The sequence below is a fragment of the Sinohyriopsis cumingii genome, chromosome 15, assembly GCF_028554795.1.
Source record: "Sinohyriopsis cumingii isolate HCF-2022 chromosome 15, ASM2855479v2, whole genome shotgun sequence".
In the NCBI taxonomy this organism is placed as follows: domain Eukaryota; kingdom Metazoa; phylum Mollusca; class Bivalvia; order Unionida; family Unionidae; genus Sinohyriopsis; species Sinohyriopsis cumingii.
Genome location: NC_142975.1, coordinates 60,805,990 through 60,830,205, shown reverse-complemented (window position 1 = coordinate 60,830,205; position 24,216 = coordinate 60,805,990). Strand labels below are relative to the sequence as shown.

General features: G+C 36.9%; 1 protein-coding gene across 3 annotated transcripts in view; it reads right to left on the bottom strand.

Moving 5' to 3' along the window:
- LOC149781906 (uncharacterized) overlaps window positions 1–24,216 on the bottom strand; it is a 78,407-nt gene that overhangs the window by 6,338 nt on the left and 47,853 nt on the right. The window contains exons 1-4 of one of the 3 annotated variants that reach the window (XM_089936103.1): window positions 15,098–15,200; window positions 14,106–14,404; window positions 13,518–13,625; window positions 12,017–12,215 (exon numbers count right to left, since the gene is read on the bottom strand). In XM_089936103.1, the coding sequence (XP_089792229.1) occupies window positions 12,060–12,215; window positions 13,518–13,625; window positions 14,106–14,396 (555 nt within the window). In that variant the 5' untranslated portion in view covers window positions 14,397–14,404; window positions 15,098–15,200 and the 3' untranslated portion in view covers window positions 12,017–12,059. Of the gene's footprint in view, window positions 1–5,962; window positions 12,216–13,517; window positions 13,626–14,105; window positions 14,405–15,097; window positions 15,201–24,216 lie in introns of those variants that run through there. The other 2 variants (XM_089936102.1, XM_089936104.1) reach the window with 2 other exon arrangements.

The following is a 24,216-nucleotide window of genomic DNA, read 5'->3' as shown; positions in this document are numbered from 1 at the left end:
TCTCAGTGAGCCAGAATCAGTACAGTTCGACTACATTTTTTAAGCATCATTTTAGTTCTCAGTGAGCCAGAATCAGTACAGTTCGACTACATTTTTTTCGGAAGCGTTTTGCCTGTAGACTAGTGTTATTAAAGTTAAACAAAATGCAAATGAAAGAGAAGACCACAGTTTTATGAATCAGATCCAAACGATTTTTGCAACAAGCTCATTTAAAGTCCAAAAGAATGCAATGTTCCGTATAAATTTCAGATCCACTATTACAGTGGTCGGGCAGTCCTGACGTGCCAAAATGAGTTGTCAGTATAACTCCTTTGAATAATTCCCAGATTAATAGTATATTCCGATGAACACTTTCTATTTCCACTGAATAACTCGTGCAAAGTTTTCCTCTTAAATAATATCTAAATACAACATGCAAATAAGTCTGCAGACTTCAAGCTACAAGAACGCAAGAAATAAGAATGAGAAAATCATCCAACGACAGATAATTATATACAGACATTCAAAGTAAAACATCCATTTCATTCTTACTTATTGAGTGACAAATTGCTGATCTCCAGCTTTGTAAAACAACTCACATTATCTAACCAATCCAATGGAAACTAATTTAATTCTTCTAATAACGCACCTGAACGACCAGTCCAGTGGGAAACAGTTCGTAAATTGTGAACATATTTGTTGACTATTTTATTGTTAGGAACTGTAAACTCATACGTAATCATCTCTTTATAGATCCAATGGAATTTTCGTTCTTAATGTATTCAACATAACTAATGCACGTACGAAACTTCAACTATAGATAATCACTGCAATTAAGAGTGATGAATAAAATCTACAGTGGCGATATATATATATATATATATATATATATATATATATATATATATATATATATATATATTCTTTGAGAGAGAGAGAGAGAGAGAGAGAGAGGCAGGAGTGGTGGGTGCTTAATACAACAGTACTTAATGTCCTGCACTTTGTCTTTGCTACCAGGCTCATCTTAAATAAATAAATAAATAAATAAATAAATAAGTAAATAAATAACGAGACATCGATAATTTATCTTTATTTAGGAAACGATAAACGTTTATCATGTTATTATCAATTCAAGCTGGAAAAATTATGACATCAGCTCGTGTTTCATTGCTGCTTTTTTTTCAGACCAAAAGAATATATGGAGATGAATCACCTCACTCATAACCATGTATACATGATTTTGCTGAGTCATGATAACCTTGGTAATCTTGCTATTGAATGCATCAGTTAAAAATCTCGTATGAAAGAGGGGGACCGGCTCTTCGTTCATGTATCTATTAAATAATTTCGAATCGTCTCTCATCAACACTAGACTGCTGTAATTGTTTCTCATACGTCTTTAAGTGTTCCAATTACTAAATATAAGGATCTACTGCATGAAGTAGTAATTGTACACTTTATAAATCGAGGGAGCCAGTTAGATGCTAATGATATAGAATTCTTCCGACATTATTTTAATATCTATGATACAAACAAATTAGCCTTGTTATAATAGTTCGAACGTTTGATAGCCAAACAGGTTTCCATTGTTTTTCACTATTCATATCTTTAAGTCAGACCAATGAAAACCTTTGTTAGAATTCCTGGTGAGTTTAAAGAAATAAATATAGAATTAACAAAAGAAAGACAAATGATTGACCATCTAACGAATCAATAAATCAACCAACCAGTCAATCGATCAATATATTAAATCAATCAATCATTTTATCTAATAGTTTGGTATTTTATCCTAAATAATTCACTGAGCAATACTTCTTCCAGTATTGTTGTAATATATTGGTCCTTTGAAAATGGTCACATGAATAAAATCCATGTATTAAAATAGAAGCTATGAACTTTGATGATATTTTTATAATATTTAGATAATTCAAATGTATAACATAAGTAAAAAGTATGATATATCCTACTGACAGCCTGATGACGCTGATCATTCGGTTTACAAGCGCGAGTTGAGGGCAAAAGTTTAGAGCCTTGTCGCCTAATCAGAGCTTCGCACTCTTTACTCCCATTGGCTATTGTTTAGAATGCGTTCATCGGACTGTCTTGATTGGTCTTTACAAATATACAAGCGGACGTAGCTGTAAACGTCAACCCCTATATTATATTTCATGCCACAATAATCATTATATTATTCCTTCAATTGTATTTCCAGCGGAGAAGACCCAATATAGAAGGCATCATTTCATTGTCTCAAATCAATTGGGTCATTTAAGTACTCAAGTAGTCGTTATATTTGTCATGGACGACAAATCATCTAGATCAAAGGAAATGTATAAGCCTAACAATAGGGTCTAGCACTTGACATTGTTATAAAGTTTGAAATGTGGAATGTCAATGTAGAGGATTTTTCCTTGCTTTAAAGAAAAGACTTTATCATTTTAAGAACTACATTTCACAATCTATCATAGAACAGCTAGTTTAAAGTAATGTGCGTTGGCGTGCATGTGTATATGTGATATGTTACAAATGGTTCTGAATTTCAGTTTTAACCATATGTTTTGGTACTGGGGATGGTAATGCAGGTAGAAGGGCAATTTGGTACTGGGGATGGTAATGTAGGTGGAGGGGTAATTTGGTACTGGGGATGGTAACGTAGGTGGAGGGGTAATTTGGTACTGGGATGGTAATGCAGGTGGAGGGGTAATTTGGTACTGGGATGGTAATGTAGGTGGAGGGGTAATTTGGTACTGGGATGGTAATGCAGGTGGAGGGGTAATTTGGTACTGGGGATGGTAATGCAGGTGGAGGGATAATTTGGTACTGGGGATGGTAATGCAGGTGGAGGGGTAATTTGGTACTGGGGATGGTAATGCAGGTGGAGGGGTAATTTGGTACTGGGGATGGAAATACAGGTGGAGGGATAATTTGGTACTGGGGATGGTAATGCAGGTGGAGGTGTAATTTGGTGCTGGGGATGGTAATTCGAGTGCCGGTGTAATTGTGCAAATTCATTGATTAGATTGGTCTGCTCTTCGTTCTATATTCACTATAGACACTCCATATCCTCTTCCACACACCCCGTTCGATGAAACCGGTTTGCGTGTTGTACATCCCGGCAGATGGCAGTACGTGGAACATTAATGTACGATGGTAAACCTTTGTAGTATGAATTGGTGAATTTGGCAGGGTGAACTAGAAAGATTATGTACGATATATTACACGCGAGATGTGACTGGTTAAGCTGTCGGATATTAGTTGCCTTCTGGTGTTGAAACATATATGTGTGATTGTGTGATGTATGATGTTGTAGGTCAACTTACTTCCCACTACAAGCAGTTGTCATGAATCAAATGCAAACTTTCAGCTGACAACCTCGGTTTGAGGTAGTTAACAACGCCACACAGTGAATATAATTAGGATTAGGAACACGTTTCACGGGAAACAGCTAGGTTCAGACTAGGTCATGTAGATATCTACTTACCTTTTGAATGGCATTCGCAACATATAACACAGAGGTACATAGTTGAACTAGATCTTGAAGAGAGTCGGGATCATGGAGTTTAAAATCGTCCACTGTATTTTACACAAGTGGAAAAATTATTGATCAAAGAAGCACACCATTTATTAGAAGCAGATGTTACACCAATCTTTCCCTTCAATTGGGCTGTAGTATTGTGACAATACGCAGCACAGGTTTTGCACCAAAAGATTAAGCTAATCGTTATTAATGACAAGGTAGAAATGCCAACCGACTTGATTATCTAGAAGAAAAACAATGACAGACGTAAATAATAAAAAAACTTTTTACCTTATATATATATATATATATATATATATATATATATATATATATATATATATATATATATATATATTAAAATGTTATTGTAACAAAAGAAATACACTATTACAACTTTGAAATCTGAATAATACGGTAATGCACAAGTCTTTTCATTTTAAAGTTGATTCAACAAAAGCCTTCTTTTTGCTGAATTAGAAATTCTGAAAAGTTTTTGATGTGTGAAGTTAATTGGCTTGGAAATAACGTGAATGCACTTTGTGCTGATAAATTTCAAAGTTTAAGTTTGATGCGTGAGTGATAAACTAATATATTATCAAAAGATTACAAAGTTTACAGTTAAAAATTTAATATTTGAACCTTTCGCATGGGGCACAATCTTTCTGAATTCAGTGGCTACACACCACTGCTGCCACAACGTTCTATTAGTCCCTGCTATATGTCTTCGATGATTTAGACTACATCGGCTTTCAAACACAAGGACAATTCTAAACTGCTAATCCCAGTCTACTAGGTTATCATTCTCTAGGTTTGCACTAAAACACGTCAAGATGGGCTGTTAATTAACCATTTTTATTTTTATTTTGAACCAAGCAGTGACTTTTAATTATTATTGACAATCTTAATGTTCATTAATTTTTTTTAGATGAATCTTGAGGCAACCGTTTCATCCATGCACATTTGAATACATCGGTTTCATAGCGAATAAATCTGCCTTCTTTATACGGAAACCACCAAATAAAATTATATACATCACTTAGAAATGTGGAACTGCCAAGTCAGCCTTTCGTATTATTCTGTATCACAAGATAACAGATAATACTATTTCCTTGAAAATGTTGAATACCCCAGTCGGGATGTACATTTGGTCACGTGTGCCTAGGAAACTCAATTGGAGTTAGTGTATGCAGTATGATGATGGTAGTGAATGCTATCTTCCTATCTTCAGTGAGTCATGAACAGTGCTCTCTTAGTGTTATGCTAGTTACAACCGTAAATGACACTAAAACGTATTACAGGCATGCGAATTTGTCTTAAAGACGTCTTTAACTTTGTATTGGAATAAGCCTCGTATTCTGTCAAAGTGATACATCTTTCAAGAGAGCTTGAACTTCTTCTTCTTCTTTTCTCTCTCTCCCTATCGGGTCATGGGAAAACAGCTTGACTAAGAGTTTATGAGACGAACAGTTTCATAAAAGATATACTGTATTCATGAACGTCTTAAGCAGACACAACATTCTGTTTCAGGACAATGTTGAGAATGAATTGGTGCCAATATAGCAGATGAAGATATTAATGTCAGTGTGATTGTGTCATCTGAAACTTGTAAAATTACATAAAGTTGTAATTAGAATTTAGTAATAGACATGTGCATAGCTGTCTATCAGACTGTTGGTCAAAAACGAAGTTTCTAGGATCCGCCTTGAAGTTTTCATATTATGTTTTTCCTTTCTGAGCAACTATATAAGCATAGAAGTCGAGAAACTTAACTGGATAAACGTGGCCAAGGCTGTAAATGCAGTCGTTCCTAATTTCTAATATATAACACTTACTGTACAGTAATTGTGGCATACATTATATCTTCGTTCCATTTTACATGTTGAAAAAACTTATTATGTCTCTGACTTTTAAAACATGTTTCTATACAAATAGCATCATGTGCACCACACATGAGAAGAGATAGAAATGTAAATGATAGAGTCAAATGAAGTAATAGAAACAATGGATGCAAGAAGAATATTTTACACTAGAGACAAGATGCATGTTTGTTTTTTTTTCTGGTCCAGACCATGAAAATGGATTTCCATAAAAATGAATGAGTTAACAGTATAAAGTTTAATTACGTATTATCGTACATTTCTACTGTATAAAGAATGTTAAGAACTTGCAAATACATATAAACCGTTGAAATCAAGAACCACAATGATCACAAAGTTGAAAACAAGCCATTTACAGACCGAACTAGGTATGATTTCAATTATTCATTTAATTTCTTCTTAAAAAGTTATGAAAAGTGTACTTGACGTCATGGTAATCGATGGAAAATAACCTATTTATTATTAACTGCGACCCGTACGAGGAATTGGTGTTCACTCCTGCACAGGAGTGCACGTGTAAAGAAAAATACACGATAGATTATGTAGGTCTAACCTTGGTTCGTTTCTTTAATGTATGGTCCTGTGATCAAAAACGTTTAAGTACTCATGTACTTCATGCTTAGCCACGTTTAGGTCGAAAGTGCTTACACTTTTTCATCAACATATATAACAGCAAACACTTCACATTTGCATTGGATACAAACTCAGTCTTCTATGCTTTAACAACAGAGAACAGATTCAACGACAGTGAGAGGAGTATCAACAAATAGTTTTCGTCATGTTTGAAATAGTTTTCTAATAATTGGTTTAGTGAGCTCAAAAGGAATTAGAATACACTATTATACATTAGGGCAGGGGATATAAACACAAGGCCCGCCAAGCTGTATCCTGTGGCCAGCAAAATGATTAGCGTCAAAAGATGTCATGAGAGATAGCAAAAGTGGTGCAGCCCTTGGGGCATCGAAAATGCCCTCATGCGACCCCCAGGATGGTTTTGAATTTGAGACCCCTGCATTAGGGCCTTATTTCCAGGAGACAAAAACTTTGGAGTTATTTGGCTTGTTTGTTTCCTTAGTCCCTTGTTACAAATGTGAATGTAATTTGTTGAGAATTATGACTCAGCTTAAACACCTTTTCCTAAATGGGATACATACTGAGTTCATGCTGTCTGTCCATCCGTTCATATACCTTCCTTCCGTCACCGTGCTTGTAACAAAGATACGTACGAAAATATTCAACACAGCCAGGCTTAATTGGATATGTCAATTCCTTGCGAGAGTAAAAACATTTGATTAGGCCCTGGTAACTACCTAATTTACAATGAAGAAGGCAGTACTTGGTAGTCAGAAAAGGATGTTAGGCTGCAAGGAAGATATCTACAATACTACATTAATCTGACCTAAATCTGACGCACGTGCCTTCTGATAATGGATTAATGACCTTTACCCAGTCTCAAAGTAAACGAGGTGCGTTGTGCAAGTGGCGTGTGGGTGAGTGGGTTACATAACTTACCGTGGTCGTATGTTGGTTTATGTATTGTGATTTATTACTGTAGTTGAAGAGCAGTGAGTATTGAGGAAGAGTAAATCACCTCTTCAGAGGAAGGAATTAAAACTCACTGAGACCAGCGACGTTGACAATAATATCATAGATGATTTTGGACAAGAAATTTGGATGCGTGGCACCATTAAAACCAGTTTACTTTTGTATCAGTTAGGAATTATTAATTTTAGGATGACGTGGAGCATTGACGAAATACAGAGAAATGACACTAAACAAGTTGACCCAGTTTTAAAAAAGTTTGATGTAAATATAACAATAAGACAAAATGATCTGGAAGGATAGAGAAAACATGCAACTTAGAGCATATCACGCTGAATTTAAGAATAACTGCTTAACACGTGAAATAAAAACGCACACAAGTATAGCATTGCATTGAATAATGGTTGAAGTGAAGCAACAAACTGACTAATTACGAAATAACAAAAAAGGTTTATTGAAATATGTAAATTTTTATGTGAATTAACCACATAAATTATCAATGTAAGAATGACTAGTTCACATGTACTACTAAAAGACAAATTAAGGCACCATTTTAAGCAAAGACTCATCCTACATACAGTTTAAATCTCAAGAGAGATAAAGAAGATACTAAAATTCTTCGCATAGTTCATCAGCACGCATGGAGTTTAAGCTCTTGGGGATATCTATAGTAAAAGTCACATGGGTCATGTAAGCGTATGTACTGAACAAAAAATAATAATTTAATTTTAGATATAAAATTTAATCATAACATAGTTATAACAAAGTTAATTCAGTCGTATTTTTTGTGTTCTGCACATCAATTCTCATAACTCAGTTTCCAAACGATCGCTATGGACTTTTACAAAGGCAGTTCAGAATTAGACTGCGTCAAGAAAGTTGATATTGGATTGAACTATTACTAATTCAGGGCGAATCAAGGTAAGACCACACGAACAAGAAGTCAAGCACAATTTCATTCATCTCCTGTACGGATGTCCAACAAAGAATGGGATAAATGGAGTATTAAACAATAAGTTTTATTCTTCACTTTGACATACGACATTTCTTCACAATGATAATTTAGCATGAAGTAAAATTTAACTAAAATATATCTGAGTGGACAGCCGTGTTTCTACTGTCTTTTACGTGTAAGAAGGAACACATTTGCATGGGAACGTCTGTATTATGTAGGAATTTAAATAAAAGACACGACATGCTGTACAGAAGATGTACACGGAAGTTGCATTATTAATTCCAATTATTGGACTTGTGTGCTGTTTTTTTGCCGGTGTTTTCCCAGGCTTTGTTAATAAATGATGATACTGTCGCCTCTCTGTTTATTTTTGTAGTATAATGTCTTCTAAGCCGCAGGCGCGTTCCCTCCTACATTTAGGGGCGTTTAAGCGCGCGACAAAATCGGTTTAAACGGATCACCCCGCTTGCTTCACTGTGCCTAAAAACGTCGAAGTACATAATCATTGAATTTGCCTTTGAGCATTTTCCGAGGAATTTATGTAATAATCTTTACCGGAATTTGGATGGACTAGGCGCGAATTAATGTCAATAAACGCCATTTAAAGGCATGTGCAATCCAATTCTCCAAAATGGCACCTATAGCTGCAAAAAGTGACTTTGATCGCGTACATGAGATATGTGAGTTGTATTATAATACTATAATGACTGACATTAGTAAAACTGCATCTGCTGTTTTAACCATGTTTTGAAGGATATTCTGTCAAATGCTTTACTATTGGACAGAAGGGAAACGGTCATGTAATATGAGACTATGTTGATACAATTATATCTAAGGTAATATATAATTGGAAACAATACAAAACAATACAGAGCATCATAACATCCATTTTATATTAAACAGATCTTTATATAAACACACTGGAAAATTACCAATTCAATTATCGATTTTAGTATATCCAAACAAAACTTCAACTGGTACCAAAATTTCCAGAGGGTTTAGCATGCCACGGTATACACGCGTGCCATAGGTTGCCGACACCTGACCTAGCGTATTGACTTGGCTATGGACACTGGTGACAACATGATTACTATTTCTAATTTTTCTAAACATGGTCTCCACAAAATGCATGTAGTATAAAACTCATTAACAACAAGGTATAATAGACAGGTAAATATCTTGCTAAGGTTAGGTGTACAATTTATCTGAATATCACCCGTATGCCATATAGATATTACTACATGCCAGCACAAAAATGCAGTCGAAAATTAAACATGTATACAGATACAGCAAGAACTATTTTTATATCACATAATGTTAAGCCTTATTAAAGGCCATGGCATAAAGGTGGCATAAGATAATGTACAACAAAATCTTTCAGTTCATTACGTCATATTGCATTACGTTGAGTTATCCATCAAAACTCGTCAAAGACACACACACACACACACACACACACACACACATATATACATGTACATATATATCGTCAGTCCAATTCATCTTAACTGTTTCACCACTTAACGTAGGTCTTTCGTTACCATGTTGCATTGAACGTAATCTAAAACCAGTATCTTAATCTAGTGCAGCCATTGGCAAGTTTACAACTGCTGTGTTAGGTTTGCTCAGTCGTAGAGTACTGCGTAGCAAGTTATATTCGTCTATTTAACTTAATTATTATTTTTAGAATATCCATACAAAACTTCAATTGGTACCTCGTGCCTTTCCGAAGGTTCTGGTGTGCCACGGTAGATGCGCGTGTCATAGGTAGCCGACACATAATTTACTGAGGTACAGACGGAAACACATAGAGGTAACCAATTGATCACTATGTTGAATTTTCCTCAACATGGTCTCAACAAAATACATGCCGTATAAAACTCATCAACAAGGAGGTATAATAAATAAGTAAATATCTTGCATAGGTTAGCTTATTGTACAAATATCTGAATATTGTTAACATCATCCGTATGCCATATAGATCTTACTAAATACCAGTACAAAAATGCAGTGGAAATATCAACATGTATATAAAAACTGTAAGGATGATTATTATATCACATAATGTTAAGCCTTATAAAAGGCAAGGGCAGCATCAAATAATATACAGCTAAATCTTTCAGTTCATTATGTCATATTGTATAAATATGTTTTATCCACAGAAACTCATCAAACATATGTCATCAGTCCAATGGATCTCAGCTGTTTGACCACTTTTCATAGATATTGCTTTACCATAGTGAACACAGAAAAGATTAATTACATCACATTATACACAGATATTGACTCAAACAGTCGAAGAAAAAAGAAACGTAAAATAATTCAGAAAGAAGTGACCTGACGCTTAGATAAACAAGAAAGACATACAGACGGATGCTCATCTCATTTGACAAGCCCCATCCTTGATACTTAAAGAAGGGATTCCTAACGGAGGAAACAAATATGTAATTTTCTTTATTTCGCCATTTTCAGTCAAAGTGGTCTAAGTTGCTGCCGGCTAGAGTCAACGAAAGGTAAATGCAACCTCTAGTTCTTCTTAAATTCGTTTTAAGCAAACATGACTTATGTCTCAATGTAATTAAGCATTTGAGTTAAGTATCAATTCAGTATGTTAATTATTTATTCATTAACACAATAAAATATGTCCATAGATCTGTCTACAAACGTATTTTCTTGGCAAAACTTGAATACTGGTTCTTTTTTGGTAGTTGGCGACCTAAACATATTTTTCCAAGACGTTTGCAAACCGAGTACAAAGAAGTTGAAACCCCAAAACAAGCACAAAATCTATTTAGAACTAGATTATGATATACACTAGTGTTGCACACAGACGTAAGATAGATATATTATGTTCAAAATACTGAACAGATAATAAGGTAGTCCCAACACAAATTTTTTGGTAGTAAGCATATGCAACATAAGATTGGTTGAAAAGAGATGTATTCCTTATGGACATTATCATACGATAGATCAGTTGTTGTCGATACATCTATATATAAAGGATTGAGTAAGGCTCGTATATACTTTGTTAAGCGTACTACACATTACTTGTTACATGGCACATACGATAAAAGCGAAAGAAAACAAAAAGTTCTCAATCGTTCCAACTACATATTTTGTCCACTTTCGTTGATATGTACACATGCATTGCATTACATAATTTCAAGCGTATGTTCAAGTGGCACGTTCGGTTACACGTTAATATGGACTGATCAGTTAGTTACACGTCAATATGGACTGATCAGTTAGTTACACGTTAATATGTACACGTGGTCAATGTCAATGTAAACAACTACATTGGAGAGGGCTCGCAGGACTCTAACACTGTAGAGTGGCAGGTAAAGCTAAGTAAGAGCTTTTAACGTGGAAATGACGTGCAGCAACCTGGTTCGAAATTGAGCTTTTTTACTTCATGCGTATATATTTAGTTGAGAAATTCTTGGCAGACAATGATCATAATAATACAATTACTATAGTTGCTCGAAAATGGCATTATTTCCTTTGGATTAGTAACTTGTCAGATCCGTTGCCATCGATGATCAGTCGCAGAATCAAAACTGCCAAAAATCCGTTGACTTGAGGGAGATGTCCTCATTAAGCAATCGTCTGTATATCAAGAGCGTCATCTGAGTTACATGTCGACTTCCCTATATCAAGAGCGTCATCTGAGTTACATGTCGACTTCCCTATATCAAGAGCGTAATCTGAGTTACATGTCGACTTCCCTATATCAAGTTACAGTTGCAATATAAAAACAGATGTTAAGTTAACCCCATGTGGTGGATTAAACAGGGATATACCCAGCTTAAATAAGATGGTGAAGTCAAAGTTGGATATGTATTGTACGCATTAAAGATTGCATATACGTCTACTTGTTGAGTTAACAGATGAATGCTATCATTCACGTTGATACTTTGTTCATTTCTGTACTGCTAATACCTGATAGTAAAAAGAACACATAGAACCTAATATTTTCTTCGTGCCAAATTTACCATCTACTTCCGTAATCTATTAGGGTCAACGCAAAAAACCGATCCAGAGGAAATCATTGTCAGATTGCTATCTTAAACCAGACGTGGGTACAGACCGAGGTGATTAGATTATATAATGAATAAAATATGAACTGATTTGGAATGTCTTTACCCACTCATGATCCTCCACCCCTGTAAATTCGCTTCTTATAACGTCACGATGGAAAGCTCATCTGCATATTTTGGCCCGTGACGTAAGGACAAACGGATAGATGTCCCTGTAGTTGACTCTGAAGAATTTCCCTTTCTCTCCTTAGCTCTCGTATCTGATTTCTCAAGGACGTATTGTCAGACTCGAGGTTTTGTGTTTTCTGAAGTAAATGGTATATATATATATATATATATATATATATATATATATATATATATATATATATATATATAAGTGCGTGTGTGCGTGCGTGTGTCTGTATGTGTGTGATACGCGAACTAAACATCGAAACCTGATCAAAATCATCACCATTATCAACATCTTCATCCTCGTCATCATAATTATTGCTCTATCACTAACTCACACACGCGCACAGACACATTCACACACTACAGGATAATGCAATACTGGAGATGAAGATCATCAGCATGAGCTTGCTTTCGTTATAGTTACTGCCTCTTCAGTATTCATTCGTTATACTTATTGGCTCTTAATTCATTCGTTATACTTATTGCCTCTTAATTCATTCGTTATACTTATTGGCTCTTAATTCATTCGTTATACTTACTGCCTCTTCAGTATTCATTCGTTATACTTATTGGCTCTTCATGCATTCGTTATACTTATTGCCTCTTAATTCATTCGTTATACTTATTGGCTCTTAATTCATTCGTTATACTTATTGCCTCTTAATTCATTCGTTATACTTATTGCCTCTTCATGCATTCGTTATACTTATTGACTCTTAATTCATTCGTTATACTTATTGCCTCTTAATTCATTCGTTATACTTATTGCCTCTTCATGCATTCGTTATACTTATTGACTCTTCATGCATTCGTTATACTTATTGCCTCTTAATTCATTCGTTATACTTATTGCCTCTTAATTCATTCGTTATACTTATTGCCTCTTCATGCATTCGTTATACTTATTGACTCTTAATTCATTCGTTATACTTATTGCCTCTTAATTCATTCGTTATACTTATTGCCTCTTCATGCATTCGTTATACTTATTGACTCTTCATGCATTCGTTATACTTATTGCCTCTTCAGTATTCATTCGCTATACTTATTGCTTCTTCAGTATTCATTCATTGTATATATTGCCTCTTCAGTATTCATTTGGGTTATTTTCACGATATGTACTCCAATATAAAGTTTTAGATTGTTTGGGTAATTGTAAATCACTCATGCTGAAAGCTCCTGTGCAGCCACAAGCTTACGTTTCAAGCAGCGTTACACCGAGAGAAGCATTTGCGTAATGCTGAGCATTGTTTCATCCTCTTAAGCCAGCCGCCCAGTTTCAGCATATCGTTCTCTTAAAAATATAGATCTTGTTGTTCCAATTCTAATTTATGTTCGGTGTCTTTTCTTTTCCTGTATTTCCACTTCAGATTTTATCAGAAATTATTAAGATCTCCTCTATCTGTTTTTAAAAAAAATACACAATAGCTTACCTTGTGCAGCTTTGTTCCCAGTGCATGTTGCTTCTCCCTGAATCTTCTAGCCGCCATTCTGTTCTGTTCACGTCTCCTTTCCACTTTTTCCTTTTCTTCGGCCGTCAGCTAATAATAATAATAATAATAATAATAATATCAACTACGTGATGAATATATTTCCTTCCTTAAACACTGCTTGTGCGAAATTGTCCTTAAACGTTTCAGTTTGATGAGATATCTGAACTAGTGCTGAAACTCTGACAAAGATGGAAAAACAATTAAATTGGAGTCATACACCCCCAACAGGTGTTAAAATTCCAACTGTGATTGTGTCCGAATGTAGCTTGCACACTAATTCGTCTAAGCTGAAACCTTAGTGGTTGTAACGATCTACAAAGGAAGAGTTGTTGATACAAGTTAAAGGTGTAAACAAAGACATTGGGTTCGAAAAATGAAACGGCCATTAAATGCGTAAATGCAGTAATTTGCAGCTAAAGGATAAAACTGAAGGAAATATTTAATAAAATTCACCCTAGAATTAACATCACCAGAATTTTGAGACCAGAACTGCAATATGTAAACTTAATTGTACAAAAGTTAAGATACCTCAGCTTTTGGTTTTTCAATAAAGTCAACCATCAATTCTTCCTTTCCCTCTGCCATCCTCTTGAACTGAATTTTGCTTTTTAATTCCTCCTTTATTATCGGCATCATAACGTTGCTTTCTATCGCCTTGACCGCTGCAAGACTTAGACTGGGGTCAATAGTACTGAACCCTGAAAACACTGGGAATTCGTGCAATATTAAGGGGAATGTACTTGCAGTTGATGTCCTGCTGTCTATCCCACTCTCCATATAAAGGGTCACGTTGACAACGGAATTAGATCTTTCGTACATGATTCAGTCTAAAATAAAAAGAAATATTTGCTATATTTGTCAATCAATGCATCAATCAATCAATGAGTATAATAATAATAATAATAATAATAATAATAATAATATTATTATTATTATTATTATTATTGTGTTTTTGCTCTATCCTTTTCTAGCTTTCCACCTTTTCCACTTTCTCTATTCTTTCCTCTCTCACATTCCCGCTTCCCGTTTATTTACATGTACAAAATCACTTTCTGCTTCATTACCTTTGATGGAAACTACATTCATGTTGATTCACATTATATTGCTTTTAATTCGTACCATTGCTAACAGATATTTTTTAAAAGTTATTTGGCAATATATACTATTTTGATAACTTTGGAGGAAAATATATTATTTGGGACAGAACCGTATCCATTAGAAATAAGCATTTCCAGATTAATTAATTCCAGAGTAGAAAGGACATTTTTTGTCAACAGAGGGGCTGGGGGTGGGGCTTGGATATATTTCTTCTCACAGGTACTGAAAACTATATATATTAATACAGTCCAACAATATCAGGATTATCATGGCATATGTATAATGCGTACATAGTCTTTAATTTATATGGTGTACTCTTTTCCTTAAACGCTGTGCTATCTGATACATTTATTACGACTTATTCGGATTTTTTCCGTTTAAGTGATAAAGAAAATTAATAAATTTAAAAATGGATCGCAGACTTTGCATTGTCATATTAATCTGTTTTTCACTGAAACTCAGTCCGGCTCATGTGTATCCGAAGGTTTTGCTGACAAAGCACACGTGTCGAACAGTGTGTTGTAACGTACTGACTGAACACAACTGAGCTACCTGTGCATTTTATAACAGACATTATCTAAATTTAGATCGTTACGTGTATTGATTTCACTATAGCATACGCAAATATAGGTCCAAACTATCTTTCGCCAATAGTTACCAGAGATAAACATGCCTAATAAGGAGATGGCGGTTATCGTTAGTAAATAAATAGGCAAAGACCGTGGTAATTTTTTTTTTTTGCGGCATTTTTAAGAGGTCTCACACAACAACAAAAAAAGATTGGGGTTCACAGAGTTGTACGGATAAGGTCATTTGTCGCAGGGGGATTATGTCGTAATTGTCTTATCTATGTAGATTGTTGCAGGGCTGTAGCAAGACAGCAAAGTGTATCATGTATATATGTATTTTTCTTTTACGTATTATTATTATTATTCAAATTCTCCCTATGCAATTATCTCTCTACTTGGAGAATGATATGGCATCATATCTGCACCATTTTTAAATTAGGCCCCACTAGAAACCATAAAAGGTTTTACGGTGAGAACCTCGTGGCAATATTACATTTCATTCAGGATACGTAGATTATTAATATGGCTACCTTGGAAGCCATATTGAATATCAGATATGCTCCATTTTCGTATAGGATCAATTAGACATCATAAGAAGTGTTTTCGTGAAAAACTGATATGACCAGCTATTTAGGAGGAGTAGCGATAATAAGATTATTTGAAAAGGACGACCACATATTGGGCAGCACATTTTCATTAGGCCCAAGTAGACATCATAATTTTTTCGGTGAAAACCCCATATCAGTATGATTTTCTGTTCGGGAGAAGTAACAATAACAAGATTTTTAAAATGGCAATTGTAGTAGCCACGTTGGATGTCCAAATTGCACTATTTAATTTGGGATCACACATCATTGGTTGAATGTGTGTGTTGTGTGTGTGTGTGTGTGTGTGTGTGTGTGTGTGTGTGTGTGTCTTTTGGATTTTTAACGTCTTATGTCTCTTATGTCTTTCTCTTTGTGGCCATATGTTAATTAATGAATTGGCAGAATGCAAAACAAGCTGCAGGGGGATACGTATGGGCACCCCATGTCCGAGGTGTCCGGTGACTGACATTAAGTAGGCAAACAATGTATGTATGTATGTATGTATGTATGTATGTATGTATGTATGTATGAATGAATGAATGTATGTATGCAAAGTTCAAAAGACATTAGTCATTGGGGGTAGGTAAGCAATATATGACTGATTTAAGAGATAGGTACATCAGATTAAATGTTTAAAATAATATTCGAGTTTCTCTTTTGAAAATACTTTATTATTATTATTATTATTATTATTATTATTAAATACATTTGGAAATCGAATAATATATCATAACAGTTCATTATATAATCTGTATTTATTAGACATTCACACCACCAAAATTCCAGAACGGCTTAGTTTCAAATTGATAATATCTGCAATTGAGTCAAATTGCCTCGCAGATGAAAGGTCTTAGGGGACACACTGTCTGGGAACAAAGTGGCTGATTTGTTCCAGAACAATACTTTCTGACGTCATAATTAACAAACAGATTAACAATACCAAATCACATGCAAAGATTTGGATGACCTAGAAATAATGAACAATTTTGCCATGTTATTTAAAAAATGAATACATTTACCTTAAATATACTTATATTAAATATTAGAAACATGAAAGAGTCAACAGAGCTACAACCATATTGAAAAGTTCTTTTATTACAATATTCAGATACTTTGCCATTGCGATCCGTGTCAGAGACATACTATACTCTAGTAACTGTTACGTGTTTAGGCTCTTACAAAACGCAACAGAAAAGAATGAAGACAACAAGCTTTGTAAAATTTAACAAATCGTCTATATCCCTAGAAAAACAAGATACAAACGAGAAGAAAAAAATGTACTGTTTTACGAATCAAATCCAAAATTGATCCAAGAATTAAAAAATAGAAGTCCTGCTATTACAAAGTCCTAAATGAAACTGAGTGCGAATCCCGATCAAATCCAAAATGGAAGACGATGACGTCTGTTGTAACCTGTGAAGTGTTGCAGTGTCAACAGTCTCTTGTTGAATCACAGAAACTCCTATTCCAGTTTTTAAATTTGGTATAAATTTCGATAAATGTCCTTGTCCAAGAATTAATTTAAAGCACCAGTATTTCCAGGGAAAAGAATCACTTTTCTTCAAAATGATTTGAAAACAATAAACGAACTAACCTAAACGGAACATAACATAAACCACCTGGACGTCTCAAGTGTCAAGGCACGAATGACTATCCTTTCTCAAGACATCAGTAATAGGTCTAACTACAACGCAAAACAGATGCCCGGATGAGTGTCACATGGTCATCTTTCTAGAACAAAACAGAAACTTTTCACATGCTTAACACCACGTACTCCCAGCATGGCCTTAACTGAAATCAATGGTTTTTACTCAGGGAAAGCATTAAACATTTTTTTAAAAAAAAATAGGTGTTTACTAAAACTGCTACTGTTTCTGAATCAAGGTCAAGAACTAGGTCAGCATTAGATACGATGTCACTATTATTAGCTGTTTACGTCAAAAATTAAAAAAACAAACAAACAGACAGAACTGAACTCTGTTCTGGACAATATCAAATCCAGTAAATAAAGTTACATACAATAGCATGTAACGGAATAAAAAAAATTTAAACCACCAAACAAACAATTAAATTTAATCAAATAAAATTAAATCAAATATTCATAACATAGCAGCCAGATTTTCCTGATCTTTCAATTTTCAAATACAAATGAATATGATATTATAATGTTTACCCTATTAATCATTTTGTTAATCATTCGGGACGATATTATTAACAGATAAAAAGCCCCATACAGAAGGTGATTATTTTAATTTCTCAGGCCGGTTAGGGTAATTTGAATACTCGCATATTTTTCAAGACCTATAAAGGTGGTACAAAAGACAGACATGTACAGTTCTAAAATGGGATCTACTTTTTAACATTATTTTCGTTAGTGCAACAAATGTGATGTGTCAATGGGGTTTTCTTTGTGTTGAAGTAAATGTTTAATGCTTTTTGCTAGGTGCATATCTCAGTCGGTTATTATCGAACAGTTACAGTTCAGATATGTGCAGCTTTCAGATTGAGCATTGGCTTTCTCCTTAATCTCTTTGTCCCTGCCCTATATTACGATGAGCAGCCTTCCTCCGCCCCTCCCCAGATCCTGTTCTGTTTTCACTCGAATTAGTTGCACAATTTGTAGTACAGCAGTAGTGAAAGGGGTCACCCTAGGGACAGTGAGAATTAGCATTAGAGACCCACCCACCCTGGGCCACTCTAGGGACAATGGAAATTTAACATGGGAAAAATTGCTGGGCCACTCTAGGGACAAGGGGAATTAACATGGGGAATAGAGTTTGGGCTTGTCTAGGGACAAGGGGAATTGAACATGGGAATAGAGTTTGGGCTTGTCTAGGGACAAGGGGAATTTAAAATGGGATTTTTTTTTAAAAAAAAAAAATAAAAAAGGGTAGGCGATGGAAAGTCATTCTCTTTTCGAGACCTATGAGTGGCCCTGAAAAGGGCCTTTGGGTTTATGTTAATGTATCCATTAACATAAAGGGCACCGCATTGGTCTTCTTCTTGCCCTTAGGCTGCGTCTCACTGTAGGACCGTAAATCAGCACTCTTTTGAGGCATCCTTGTCTTTCTACGTAGATCCTACGTATCCACAGACTGGTGTCTGTCCTGTGGACAACGGTCCACTTGGATCGGACATACATTAGCATGTCCGTCCTAAACATCATTGAAGACACAAGGGTGGATGATTCAACTGTGGTCCACATCCTGAGGCGACGAGAACAGGTGAATCAATGCAGTGAACTGCGCTTATTTATAGGTAGAGGAAGGATTGAAACGGATTGAGTTCATTCACCAATCCAAACACGCGTTACAAAATTCAGTCAGCCCGCATCCAATCCGAAGAGAACAGTCTGTGACGTCACGTGGTCTATATAGATTCGCTAGCGCCTGTGTGTAGTCAATCTATGCGACAGTGATTCAACATGACGGAAACTCAGAAAACGATCCATTGGGGTGCACCAGCAGTGGAGACCGCCCAAGGGAACCCGGACTTGCTTTCAGAAGAGGTAAATTGGGATTTTGTGGATTTTCTTACCTCGCAAGAATTTGTTCCGGAACCTTCGTTACCTTCTTTATTACCGCAAGTGGAGAATTTTAGACAGAGACAGAAAGAAGAATTGGAGAAATTTATACAACGACAAAAGGAAGCGGAACAAGCTTTTCTCCTACAGCAACAGCAGCAAGAAGAAGAGGTAAGAAAAAACAACAGCAAGAAGAAGTAGCAGCAAAAAAACAAGAGGGTGAAAATGAAACGGTCACGGTACTGTTGGACATTTTAGCGGAGTTAAGAAGTCTGAAACAAATGTATCAGACTTCTTTATTACGACCAAAGAGAATACGACCTTCCCGAGCTAAACACGTCAACCCTGTGACTAAGCCTACCGTACCACCCTTAGTGATTTCAACCAAATCATCATCATCATCAACAGTACGCAGTCCAGAAGTAGGCCTCGGCCGTGGCAAAGGCTTAAGACAGTTAAAGTTGATTGCTTAAACTCACCCCTACACCAAAAAAAAACCAAAGGCCCTTTTCAGGGCCACCCACGTCTCTCGAAAAGAAATACAATTTCAATTGCCAGTAACTAAAAAAACCATTTTACCCTTATAGTACGTGTATATGAGTGCGTGAGTGTACGTTCTTATTTTAAAATCAAAACTCAAAGACACTTACCTTATATAATTAATGTATTCTTTTATCAATAGTTACAATCCAATTCACAATTCACAATTCACAACAGAACACTTTAAAAAGTTCTTACACTCCTTCTGTCTCATTGTTTAGTCTCTCTGTTTTTTAAATTTCTTCACCTTCACAGTTTTTTCCTCCTCTTCCTCCTCACTTTCTTTCCTTCTTCTTTTCTTCTCCTGTTTCTTTTTCTTTACCTGGCTGCTTTCTTCCTCTGAAGAATCCCTCTCTTCCTCTGAAGAATCCCTCTTTTCTTCTGACTCCTCTTGTTTCTTTTTTGGGCAATCTGGAGACCAATGTCCTTTTTCTTGACAATAAAAACAGGTATCTTGACTTTTGTCTTTTCTAGCCCCTTTTTTTCTTTTTTGATGGTCTGGACAATCTGAAGACCAATGACCTTTCTTCTGACAGATATAGCAAGTATCTTGACTTTTATCTCGAAAGGAAGGAGAGTAGTCCGTCGGCTGGTCTGAAGAGAATTTTCTGATGACCCCTCGCAAAGCTCTGATGAAACGTTCCATCTGGGTAGTCTCTTCCATCGTTGTGCTCGGTTTGAGAGTGAAATGAATAGTGAAAGGACAAGACACACACACCCTTTTCTATATGCTGGTCTGCCATGACTATAAATTAGTCTATGGTGTTTAAACTTGAGTCATTTGACGTTTTGCACTCAAGATGAAACGATCCAATTCATTCGAGAAGAAAGAAGAAGAAAGTAAGAGGCAGAAACGTGATCTATCGCCTCGTACCAGAGCTGAAGTCTTGGCACAAATTCATGCCAGTGATTTTGAAGAGGACATGAGTGAACCAGAATCCAAACCCTCTAAACAAAGTTCGCCACCCTTAGTCAACCCTGAAAAATACTATTCCATTCGAGAGACGGAAAAGCGCTCCTCTAGAAAATTTAGAACCACGGCTTACAAATACACGGTGAAGTTTAAAGATTTCAAGGCTGAAGTACCGTTATAGAAAGCAGAAGGGTTCATCACCGGAGTGTGGGATTCTTTGCTCACCACACTCAAGCGACAATGTCAACCCAAAGAAGACGATCGCTTGAGACTTTCCATACAACACGACGGTTTGAAATCCCCTGTTTGGATCGAGTTTAGCACCCCTGCAGAATTGACCACTTCCAAAGTCATGGACAAAATACAACACGTGCAACAATCTAATGACCAGTTTGACATCACCGATGGAAAAGCCACACTGGACATGACCCACGTCTCTCCTCCTCAAGGGACAGGAAGCAAAAAGATGTTATTGGTGAACGAGCTTCGCAACACCAAAACAAGTCTCGTCCGAATTAACAAACCTCAAGACCAGATGTGTTTAGCCAGGGCTATCGTGGTGGGACGAACCTATGCCAACAAGAACGACATGGTAGAATGGAAAAGAGCCTGGGAAACTATTCGAAAATCGGACCGAGCCAAACAACGAAGTGAAGCAGAACTCCTGTTGCAACAAGCCGGACTGTCCAAAGACACACCCTGTGGCATTCCTGAGATGCAAAAATTGCAAGATGCCCTAGCTCCACGCTACACCTTGAAAGTGCACCCTCAAGAAATGCGCGGGCCTCTGTTGTTTCGAGGGAAAGACTTTAAGGGTGGAAAATACATTCATGTCTATTATCACGATGACCATTTCAATACCATTACCAGTATCATCGGATTCCTAGGATACAGATATTACTGTGAGAAATGTGACCATGGTTATAACAATCGAGAGCAACACAAGCATTGTGGATGGAAATGCTCAGGATGTTTGGCCTCTCAACCCTGTCTGAGCGAAGGACCAGTGCCTTGTTCAACTTGTCTGCGCACGTTTGTCAGCCCTACCTGTTACCAACAACATTTGAAGACGCAAGGTTCACAGCAGAAATGTGCTTGTCAACTCCTGAGATTGTGCCCTACGTGTGGACAAGGCATACGTACCAATAATGCCAAGGCACACCTATGTTCAGGAAAGAAAAAATGTCACATTTGTCACCACATCGTGGACTTGGAACACCAATGCTACGTGCAAAAATACCAACCCCCACCAGAGAAAGAGGACGGTTACAAGAAGAAAGGCAATTTCATCTTTTTTGATTTCGAATGCATGCAAGAGACCGGTATTCACATTCCTAATTTCTGCGTGGCTCATCGAGCGTGCGAGAAGTGCATTCAGGCACCTATCTTCAGTCATTGCCCTTACTGCAGTAAGATTCCCGGAGGGCGTGAAAAAATCTTTCGAGGACCGAACACGTTAGTCGATTTTACCCAATGGGTCTTAGACCCCATCGACAAGACGTGGAGCCAAGAGGACATCGAACGTTACGGAGATTGTCATCGTCATGCCACAGCGATGGCTCACAATTTCTCCGGATACGATGGAGAGTTTATTTTGAGATACTATACGGAACAAGGCACCGAGCGTCCTAAAGTGACTTTGAACGGAGTCAAAATCATTTTCATGCAAGTGGGACAAGTACAGTTTAAAGATTCGATGAGTTAATTGGCCATGCCTTTGAGCCGAATGCCTAAAACGTTTGGAATGACAGAAATGGCTAAAGGGTACTTTCCACACTTTTTCAATACGGAAGCCAATCAACACGCCGTTCTACCCCATTTACCTGAGGCTCACTATTACGACCCCGACAACATGCATACCGAACAACGAGAAGCTTTCTACGCTTGGTACCAGGCTCACGCCTCGGACCCTTTCGACTTTCAGGAAGAAATGTTAAAGTATTGTCGTTCCGACGTGGACATTTTACGACGTTGCTGTGGAAAATTTCGAGAACTGTTCATGGAACACGGAGGGGTCGATCCTTTGAAAGAAGCTTGCACCATTGCCAAAGCGTGTTCCTTAGTGTACAGACAACGATTCATGCCTGAAAACACCGTGGCTGTCATCAGCCCTCAATCGACCAACTATGTCAAACGTCAATACTCGGTCAAAGCCCTACGTTGGTTACATTACTTGTGTGACAAGGAAGATAAATGGATTCAGCATGCCCGCAACGGAGGGGATGAAAAGACCATCGGAACGTATTCGGTAGATGGCTGGGACTTAGAAAACCCCAAGATCGTGTACGAGTTTAACGGTTGCTTATTTCACGAATGTCCCGTCTGTTACCCTGATCTTAGCACTAAAAATCAGTTTTTACAACGAACCATGGAAGACTTGTACCAGGACACTTGTCAGCGACGCCTAAAGTTAGAACAGCAAGGATACCAAGTGGTGGAAATGTGGGAACACGAGTACGATCATCGTTTGAAAACCGATCCCGAGTTTAAACGCCTCGTGGAAAGTTACAAGCTGATGGACCCCCTGAACCCGAGGGATAGTTTGTACGGAGGAAGGACCAATCCCACCTGTTTGCTGTACCAAGCCGACGAAGAGAAAGGAGAAGAAATCAAATACTTGGACGTGTGTTCGCTGTATCCCTACGTGTGCAAATATTGTCGCTTTCCTGCAGGGCACCCGCAATTGCTGACGGAACACATCGACCTGAAAAACATTCGACAATACGAAGGCTTGATCAAGTGTAAAGTTTTGCCTCCCACGAACCTATACCATCCCGTCTTACCTCACCATTGTCAAGGCAAACTGATGTTTCCCTTGTGCCGTACTTGTGCCGAAACGTGCAACCAAGACCAACCTTGTCAGCACAGCCAGGAAGAACGGGCCTTGACGGGAACCTGGGTCAGCGTGGAATTGTTCAAAGCTCTGGACATGGGATACCAACTGTTAGAAGTGTACGAAATTTGTCACTTTCCCAAGACACAACAATACCACAAGGGTGACCCCACGCAGAAAGGCATTTTCGCCGACTACGTGGATGCCTTTTTGAAACTGAAGCAAGAAGCCAGCGGCTATCCGTCCTGGTGTCACACTCCCGAAAACCAAATAAAATTCAAAGAGAAATACTATGAACAAGAAGACATCACTTTAGATCACATCGAGAAAAACGAAGGCAGGCGATCGTTTGCCAAAGTGATGTTAAATTGCTTGTGCGGAAAAATGGCACAACGTCCGTGTTTACCCAAGACGGAATATTTGACAGAACCTTCCCGCTACTTCCAGATGATTCACGACAAAACCAAATACATGAAACACGTATACGTCGTTCGCGAGGATTTGATCTTGGTCAATTACGAAGATCTGGACTTTGTACAAGACGACCCTTTTGGAAATGTCATCATTGCGGCTTAC